Genomic DNA, 10079 nt, shown 5'->3' with positions numbered 1-10079 from the left:
GTCCCCAGACTCATAGAATTAGTCGGGGCTGAGAGATGATATGCAAATAAGTATAATAAGCAAGGTGATTTCAGATAGATGTATATATATTCAGGAAGAAAGTAACACATAATGCTGTTTGAGAGACAACTGAGAACGGGGCACAATTATTTCTTAGACAGCACATCCTGTGTAACGAGCATCTATGAAGTACCTATTATGTTAAGCATCTGAGATACAGAGAAAGGATAAAACACACGACCTGACTTCTCTAGTGGTGACGCATGAGAAATCAAATTTTAAGTGGGTGACCTTGTGACCTGTCTTGGAGTTATCAGAGAAAACTTCCTGGGATACCCTGGACGTTAAAATGTTAATGATACCAAAAGTCTCTCTGGCTTTTGGCCCACTGTGAAATAGGGTCCCTCCCGGCTTTGTGGGAACGGTTTGGTGGGAAACATTCCCCGTGTAGAGATCTCCACTCCCTGGATTAGAACCTTAGCCTGTGTTTGCTCATTACACAAGGATTGTGGATCCGCTTCTGCCAGAGGCATTCAAAACATGCCAGGCTGGTGTTGCATAAAAAAAAAGCTTGCACATTCAGCAAGTATAAGCTGGTAAGCAGAGCCAGAGTCACTCACTTTCAAGAGGGGAGCTGTCGCTCTGCTGCCTCGGGTTGAGTGCCAGCAATGGACATTGAGAAGGTCAACTCCATGGACTTCGGAGAATTTGTGGATGTGTTTGGGAATGTCATTGAGAGATGTCCCCTGATTGCAGCTGCTGTTTGGTCCCAGCGCCCATTCTCCAACTTGGAAGATTTAGAGAAGCACTTTTTTGCCTTTATTGATGCCCTTCCACAGTCAGGTAAGGCTTCAGCACTGGACGCTGAGAATCTCTACAAAGGGATTTCAAATATGCTTATCAAAATATTTTTAGATATTTCAGCCGAGTTGCTTATCGTTGATATATTGATTAGCAATTTCTATCGTCAGGTTTAATTTCCTCAGACTTAGTAAATGGGAGTCAGACACTTGCAAGGTGTTAGGCCAAAAGTAGAGTTAAAGACATATGTTGGTCTCAGCTCCGGTCTTGATCTCAGGGTCATGAGTTCAAGCCCCTTGTTGGGCTCCACACTGGGCAAGGAGCTACTTAAAAAAAAAAAAAAAATCCAAAAAAAAAAGAGAGAGACATATGTTGGCTCAGGTAAAGTAGCTGTTAAATGTTAAAGCTATGAGGTCAAGAGGAAAGAAGAACAGGCACTTGTCTCCTCAGGCCTCCCAGTCGCTCGGAGGCCAAAGGTCAGGCTGAAGGCCCACCCTCTCTTAGCCAAGTGTGTTCACTTTGGGAATGTCCTGTATGCAAGACAGGAGACAGCCCAGTATCAGAATATCTCAGAAGCCCAGGGGAAAGAGCAAACGGCTGACATTTTTACCAGAAAGGGCCAGTTTGGACTGGACTGCTGAGGAAAGTAAACTCATTCAGATCAGAAACTCCCTGAGGGAGTGAAGGGGAAAAGACAAAAATCTGAAGGAATTCCTCTGGAGAAAGGGAAAGAAATTGTTGATTTCCTCTGGGTAGAGAGAGAAAAGGAGACACTTCTGGGTGTGGGGTGAGGAGAGGTAGAGGTGGAGGTTTAGGCTAACCCCAATGACTCAGAATGACACAGGGCCTCACAAGGATTCAGAGGCCGAGGGTTAGAGTCAGGGCTGCTTCCGGGGCTGTCCAGCTATCTTCAGAAAAGCCTGAAGGGAAGCAAGGGACAAGGGCTGCCTTCACAGAGGGGCCTTCCACGGAGATCTGGTGTGTGTGTGGAGGGGTGGGGAGAGAATAGCCACTCCCGAGGCCAGCAAACGGACTCTTGCCTATCCGTCCAGAGTTAGACATTCGGGATGGTTTCCAATTGTCAGGTGAAGGTCTCCCAAGGAAGGAACACATTTTAATTTATTTTAGGCACATCTAGCAAGAGGGGAGGACAGTGTTATAAACTCTAACTGTCAGTAATGTCGGAACTATGTTGGCAGTCACCCACTTCTCAGGGCCTTTCTCAGCTCCACCACTGGGCTCAGGCATCAGTGGGGCTGACGGACACCAGAGCCTCATACCTGATGACTCACAGGAATGGTTAGCCCCAGCTTGATGAGCGAAGGGGCTCCCCTTGTCAGCCCACAGCCTGCAGAGCGAGCCGGAAAGAGCAAGAAGCCACCAGAACCCATGTTCAAAATGTCTGACAGGAAAATGCAGGTCAAATGAAAACCTTCTAGGCCAGAGGGAAAGAATTTTTAAAGGGTGTGAATGCCTTATGAATGGCATTTTTTCTATCAAGTTAAAAATAAAAAGGAGAAAAATCCCAATATCTGTCTTAATACCCGAGGGGTGGTGGGCTGGGGAGGGAAGGGATCACATGGATAATTTAAATCTAGTATTCACTCGTTTATCCAGTTATTCAACATTTATTTAGGGTTTACTGTGCCAGGAACTTAGATAATAAAATTAAAACTTCCCTATTTCTGTCTTCTTTTCCACCAACAGTGACCCCGATTGGTTTGAGCAGAGGTTCTAGTTAAGGTTAGTTAAGGTCTAGTTAAGGTTAAATACAATCACAGTCCTGAGCAAAGTGGGATTTGAGGTTGGCATTCACTCCCTCCCTCCTGAAACTTGTATTTGATCCCTCTCCTAACTCAACGGGAACTTGGCATTCTGGCCAGCGTCAGAATCCTACATCACTCAGTGAACAGGATACTGGGACTTAAAGATTTAAATGCATGAAATGATTCAGAAGATGAAATCATAAAATGATTTTAGAAGATGATGGTTCCTGGTATTACCCCTTCCCCACACATTTTCCCTGGAGTGACTTTAGTGGCAGGTCAGTGGGACAAAATGACCAGAGGGAGTTGGAGGGTTGTTTGCTTCTGCACTAGACACTGTTCTGTGGAGAGACCTCCCTGTGGGTGGAGCCTGCTTCTCAGCCCTAAGCCGGTGTCCACACTCTCTTAGGCAGCTGGGAACAGAGCTTCAACGCTATATGGGGGGGTTACACTGTATCTAATCATCTCGATGATGATTATGAGGACGACGATGACGATGATGTTGTTAGATAGACAACTAATAATAACAATAGCCAAAATGCATTCGACCCTTACTATTGGTGTGTTTCAGGCACTTTTCTCAGCATTTTGCATTTGTCCACTCATTTAATCTTTATAATAATCTTATAAAGCAAGTATTATTATTATACCCATTTTACAGATGAAAAACTGAGGCACAAAGAGATTAAATAACTTGATCAAGAACACACAACTAGAAAGTGGCAGAACTGGAATTCAAAACCCTGATAGTCAACCCAACAGCTTTTGAAGCATTTTTAGAGAATCAGAAGAACAGTCTAGAAACAGTTTCTAGGGGTTTCATCTATTCATTCAGTAATTTATTCAGTTAACGTTAATGCTTGATGTCCCAGATCCTATGTTTGGCTGTTTAAATAAACAAATAAAATGGGATTTACTGACTAGTCTAGCTTTAATCTTTGCATGGTTGGAACAAAGTGGGTGTAAGAGAGTCTTTGAATCCTAAAACTAAAAGACACTTTAAAGAAAAGTTCGGGATATGGTGATCTACCTGGTTAATGCTTTGTTTTATACGTGATCTCTCTACCATTAGCAGAAACCAAAATCTTTTTTCTAGAGTAAACCAAGGTTGGCAATCTATTTAAGTTGCACTGTGATGATTACTGGTCAGTAGGTGGCAGTCCAGGATTAATATTCAGCTCTAGCATTAATTGGCAAAGTGCCTTTTGGAGCCAATCAGTTCCTGATTTCCAGGCAAGGGGCACGCATGGCAAAAGTAAAGGGAAGATGGTTGAAACACCCACCCGTACCCACAGCCCCCATCCCCCCACCACAGTCAATAACAAACCAGTTCAGTACTGATCTGTGTTAAAAAAAAAAAAAACCCTCTCATAAAAGAGGGTTAATCGTGTTATTTCCTTGTGACATTTCAAAATGGCAATGGTTCCATAATTTATTACTTAATGCTTATTTCAGAACATAGTTGTTGAATGAATTAAAAAAGATACTAATAATTTCCTGAAATGCAGACTATAAGGTATTCAGAAGAGACTATTAAAATGTGTGCAATCGGGCGCCTGGGTGGCTCAGTCGTTAAGCATCTGCCTTCGGCTCAGGTCATGATCTCAGGGTCCTGGGATCGAGTCCCGCCTCGGGCTCCCTGCTCAGCGGGAAGCCTGCTTCTCCCTCTCCCACTCCCCCTGCTTGTGTTCCCTCTCTCGCTGTCTCTCTGTGTCAAATAAATAAGTAAAATCTTCAAAGAAATGTGTGCAATCAAAAAAAATATATAGCACTCCTTCCTAAGAGTGATGTGTTGGTCAGGTGCCCACTGTGACCCAGGAATTGTCCCAGGCATTGGGGATAGAACAGTGAACAAGACAAGTGTCTACCTTCAATGAGGTACATTCTAGTAGAGACAGGATTAACATAAATAAGTGAGATAATTTCACATTCTAGAAACTATTAGAAGAAAATATGTAATAAAAGATACCTTTCTTAGGAAGTGACATTTGAGCTTAAAACCAAAAAAATGAGAAGGAAGCAGTCTAAGATCTAGGAGAAGGCCATCTAAGAAAAGGAACCTGAGACTTTTGGCATTTTGGGAGCACAGAAAGCCCATGGTACGTGGAGAATAGTGAAGAGTAGAGAGATATAAGGAAAGAGAGGTCAGGTAGAAGGACTGCGGAGGTGGTAAAAGTGAGGGGTGATGCTCATTTAGACTAAGGTTGGAGCAGGAGAGATGGAGAGATGTAATTGGAGTCTCAGAATACATTTTAAAGTTAGACTGGCAGTTTTTAAATTAAATTAAATTTTATTTTATTTTATTATGTTATGTTAGTCATCATACTAGACTGACAGGTTTTTTAAAGATATATTTAATTATTTTTGAGAGGGAAAGTGGGGGTGAAAGGGGCAGAGGGAGAGGGAGTCTCAAGCAGACTCCCTGCTGAGTGAGGAACCTGACAAGGGGCTGGATCTCAGGACCCTGAGACCAGGACCTGAGCTGAAACCAAGAGTCGGTGGAGACTTAACCGACTGTACCACCCAGCTGCCCCTCAATGGGTTTTTTTTTTTGATGGATTTGGGGGGAAGGCAGGTCAAAAACAAAGAGAAATTAAGGATAACTTCTAAATTTTTAATCTGAGTAACTGAATGGGTAGTAGTGCTGTTTTCGACAATGAGGAAAACTTTACAATTGAGAGGACAAGGTGGAAAATGAGAGCTTGTTGAGTCTGAAGTGCCTAATAATCATCCAAATGAAAATATTGAGTGTCCGTATGGACTGTAACAAAGGAACTCATTGGAAAGCTGTAGGCTAGATTGGATCTGGGTGTTATAAAAAAAACTGATGGCATTCCTGGGGCGGTCTCCCTGTTCATCAGGGAGCCTGCTTCTCCCTCTCGTCTGCCCCTGCCCACCACATCGTTCTCTCCCCCCTTGAAATAAATAAATAAAAAATTTTAAAAACAGACAAACAAAACCCAAAACTGATGGCATTTAAAGACCTGGGACCCAATGAGAACATCTGGGCATCAGGGTAAATACAGAAGGGAAGACATGTAAGTACTGAGTCCTGGGGTACTTTGGTGTTAGTGATCTGGCAAAGCAAGAGCCATCGAAGAAAGGAGGCAAGTGATGGTAACCTTTTAAGAAGGAGAGCGGAACAACCATGTGACGTTCTCCCAAGAGGCTGAGGAAGAAGAAGACAGAGCACTGGTCACTGGGCTTGGGCAAGATGTCCATCATCTGTGACCCTGATGAGTGCACATTGGTTGGTTGGTGGGGCTGAAAGCTTAATAGAATGAATGGAGGAATAGGAGGTGAGAAAGGGGGGAACACTGAATAGACAACTCCTTTGAGGAGTTTGCTGTAAGGAGGAGCAGAGATAGAGGGAGAAACTAGAGGACAATAGGGAATCAAAGGTGGGTTTTAAATTTCTTGATGGGATGAGCGATTCTAAGGCATGTTTGTGTGTTGATGAGGATAAAGCAGAGCAGGGGGTGGGGAAGAGAAATGGATGTTTGAAATTGTAGTCTTGAGATGAAAAGAGGGGCTGGCTTCAGGAACACAACAGAAGAGACAGATGATCCATTGTACCAGGAGGAAGAACACACTAGTTCCTACTGATGTCGGGACCCTGGTGGCCTGCAGTGGGGTTCTAAGCCAATTGCCTGCTCTGCCGTGGCCGCGGGGGCCTGCGCTGTTCTCCTATTGAAATAGAGAGAGTCAGTTCTGTGCCAGGTACTCTCCTAGACGCAAAGATGCATGACTTGTGGTCATAGCAAATAATACATGTCTACACCTACATCTCTACATGTGACACAGGCAGTAGGATTTTAGGAAAGACTGAAGAACAGGCAGCATTCAAATGGTCCTGTGAACCACAAGACACTCCACTGAGCTGGGTCAGTGCCTCCCCCGCCCGGGAGTACTCATGGGCTCAGTGTTGTGGGACAATAAAGGGGGAGTCTGGTTGGACGGGATCAGGTTCTCTTTTTTTCTGAGCTACCATCCTCTAATGGACTCCCTGTACCTTTCTCTTTTTATCTGCAGCTGTGTGTGTGTGTGTGTGTGTTTTCTTCTCTTTGCTCTGCCCTTTTCTGGGTCTCCCTTCTCTCCTCTTCCCCCTCTCCTCCCCGCAAACAGTGTAAAACACAGGCTCAATTCTAGGCAAATATTAACCCCAGGCGGCATTTTCAAGAGGGGAGACGAACCCAGGGAAGTGGGAAGTGAGGTGCAAAAGCAAAAAGGAAAGAGGCAGGTCTGGTGTGCGTGGGAGCAGCCCCGCTGCACCTCCATCTCTCTCTGCTCTGCTCTCAGCTAGGCTAGTCCGCTGGGGAAGGACCCCCAAAACGGCACCACCCACCAATAGCTAACTACTTCCCCCAAGCTCAAGTTGGGCTTCTAGAGAATAAGAAGTAAGGGGGGGAAAGGAAGCTGAGAGAGGGGGAGTGGGTGAGAAGACTGGGTCTCAGCTAGCGCCGCCCCCCCCCCACCGTCTACAGGCTGCTTTGAAAACCTGAATATGCAAAGAGGGGGAGCCAGGGAGAGCCCTCCGGGTCTGGACCTGTAGAGCGGCCCAGGACTCTGTTTCCCCATTCCCCAGCCGGCATTTGCAGGGCCCAGGGCCGGGTGGGTGCGGAGTAGATTCTGGATGGCAGCTGCCCGCTGGGCACAGCCAACCTCCAGGGCCAGGGGTTGGGGCGGGGAGTGCAGGTAACACCTTCATTTTCGCCCCACCTGGACTGGGCTGGAGGCAGGAAACAGAAAAGAACCACCTCACATTTGCAGTGCCCCGGGGCCCGGGCCCATAAGAGGAGGTCTAAAATAGTGGTGTTGTAGAGATGGAAGAATTGGTGACGCGAGTTTCATTTAAATAAGTGTCCCTTTACCTTGTAGGGAGAGCCAGTGCCCCCAAATCGCCTGGCATTTGAGCTACTAGGTAAGTGACCTTGGGCAGGTCACCTAAGCCCATTGAGCTTTCACCGAATGCTCTCTTCAATGCGGATGTTCCCCACCCCACCCCCCAGTTATCCCGACCTGGCAACTGTCTGAGTTAGATGGTGCCATCCCAATCATTCTTTAATTAGGCAGAAACTGTAAGGATTGAGTACCTGGAGGTTTATGCCATAACTAGAGTGAGTTTTAAATGACCTCCTTTTCCAACTCATGACTAATCCCAGTGCCACGGTCAGATACTCCCAGCTGCACCACAGTCCAGTTACAGTGTTTACTACAACTAATAATAATGGCTGTTTATTGGATGTTTGCTAGCATTAGGCACTGTGTTTTAGGGAAATGAATGGTCTCTAATCTTCACAGCTACTCAGCAAGTTAGGTGTCATTACCCTCATTGTACAGATTACGGCTGTCTGCTTACCATATCTGAAATCTTGCCCAGCCTTGAGGATTCGAATTCTCTCTTCAGAGAGCTAAGCAAAATGGTTGGCCAGGGCTCAGGAAAACTCCCTGGATTCGGATTGAAAATCTCAGGTATCACACCACGGGTTTCCAATTTTAGGCCTAGGAGATTATGAGAAACTATCTTCCAAGAGAACTCCAAGGTAGTCTCTGCAGTGTCTTTGGGACCTACAGTTGGAGGAGGGGAAAGAGCCTCAGACAGGGTGGGTGGTGAGTGGGTGTTATTTTCCTAAAAGGAGAAGTCACTTTCATTCAAAGGGCTGTGGAATTCCGGCTGGAAATGGGCTTCTTTGCAGTTAATCATCTGTAAGGCTCTTTGGATGCTTGATTCCAGAAGCCCCAAACTCACACTTAGGATCACAAAATCCTGGACATTTATTTGCCAAGCCCCATGGATGTTATCCCTCTGGACCCTCCCCGCCCTTCTCCTTTGGAACAGAACGAAACCCATTCTGTGGCTTTTGCAGGAAGTTTTCAGGCCCTTGTGTCCGGCCCTCTTCGACATCAAAGCCCCCTTGAGAGCAAAGGACTTTGAAAAGATACGAAATGCTCGGTCTCCTTATCGCGTCCCTGCTCCCTCCCGAGCAAGTCGTAAATTCCGAGCCCCAGTGGCCTCTCCCCTCCGCTCTTCTTGCCCCAAGGTCTCAAAGGACAAACTTGTCACTTCCCGCCCCGCCTCTGGGTCCAGGCCGAGGCCCCTGAAGTTGGGACGGAGGGGCGTCCGAAGGTTCGGGACGTGTTTGAGGGGCGGTTGCAGTGGGCACCCCTGCACCTCCAGGACACCCCTTGTTGCCCCTTCGTCACCTCCTGAAGACCCTGCTTCGCTCGCGAGGCCCTCTTCGGGCGGGGCAGGAGGCCGGGCTCGGCCCGCAGGCAGCCCGGTGCGCCCTCCCCGCGGCGCGGTAACGTGCCCCCGCCGCGTGTCTGTGCTTCCCTGCAGGCCAAGAGGGCATCCTGCGCTGCCACCCGGACCTGGCGGGCCGCGAGCTGCAGCGGGGCACGCTCACCGCCGAGTCGCAGCGCGAGCAGAGAAGCGCGGGCCTGACGAGCCTGGGCGCGGACGAGCGGCTCCGGCTGGCGGAGCTCAACGCGCAGTACCGCGCGCGCTTCGGCTTCCCCTTCGTGCTCGCCGCGCGTCTGAGCGACCCGGCGGCGGTGCGGCGGGAGCTGGCGCGCCGGCTGCACCGTCCGCCCGCGCAGGAGTTGCGCACCGCCCTGGGCGAGGTGAAGAAGATCGGCCACCTGCGTCTCGCCGAGCTCCTGGGCGCCCACCCAGCCACGCTGTAGCGGCCGCGCGAGCCCGCGACCCGGGGCGCCCGCCGGGACGCGTAGGGACGCGAGGCTGGCGCAGGCCCGGAACGGCGTCCACACGCGCACAAAGGGAGGGGACAACTGAAGCCATCGCACGAATCATGAGCCCTTTTGTCCTCCCCCCCACACACGCGCACGCTTTGCCAAAATATCTATATAGGTTCGTGCTTTGCCCCCGATTTATCCAGCTCACTGCTCCAATTCTCCACTCCCTTTGCAGCGCGTTGACACCACCCGCCTTTGTGGATTCCAAAGCGCTTATCCAGCTCCTGTTGGCGCCGCATCCTCTCCTGCTAAGCCCGAGCTGCGAAGCAAAACGGGCGGAAAAGGAATCTTTTTATTCCACAGTGGTTTGTCTGTTTTTTCTTCTCCCACCTCATTTGCTGTACCCGACATTAACATGTGAGCAGAAGTAGGTTTCTCACGGCGCCTACGGGAGCCGGAGCGAGAAAAGCAAAGTACTGATTTGGGTCTTCCGCGCCGGGGAAGCCGAGGGTGGGGGTCGGTGGGCGGATGGGAGCCTCGCGATGGGCCAGCGTTGGGAAGGCGCCCCGTAGGGGCAGGCGGAGTGGCTGCCACAGTCACTCTTGAGAGAGGGGTGGGAGCGGGGGTGTCTCCAAGGTGGATGGGCCTAAAAGTCAGGGGCGGGCGGCCTCCCCGACTCTCCCAGAGGTCGGCCCTTGAGAGTTGGCTTGACAGAACCTCAGGCTGCCCCGGGAGACCCATCGGTCATTAAAAAGTTAATAATAAAATAAAAAATAATTTAATAATACCCATTGAGTAGTGCTGGATATTCTGGCC

General features: G+C 48.6%; 1 protein-coding gene across 1 annotated transcript; it reads left to right on the top strand.

Moving 5' to 3' along the window:
• Positions 1-668: 668 nt before the first annotated feature.
• URAD (ureidoimidazoline (2-oxo-4-hydroxy-4-carboxy-5-) decarboxylase) lies at positions 669-9254 on the top strand. Its single transcript, XM_006748897.3, has 2 exons — positions 669-843; positions 8908-9254. The coding sequence occupies exons 1-2, from the start codon at positions 669-671 to the stop codon at positions 9252-9254; spliced, it is 522 nt and encodes a 173-aa protein (XP_006748960.1).
• Positions 9255-10079: the final 825 nt, after the last annotated feature.

This window comes from Leptonychotes weddellii, chromosome 3 (genome assembly GCF_054177405.1).
Source record: "Leptonychotes weddellii isolate Sample4059 chromosome 3, ASM5417740v2, whole genome shotgun sequence".
Classification (NCBI taxonomy): Eukaryota; Metazoa; Chordata; class Mammalia; order Carnivora; family Phocidae; genus Leptonychotes; species Leptonychotes weddellii.
This window is presented reverse-complemented; position numbering and strand designations above follow the sequence as displayed.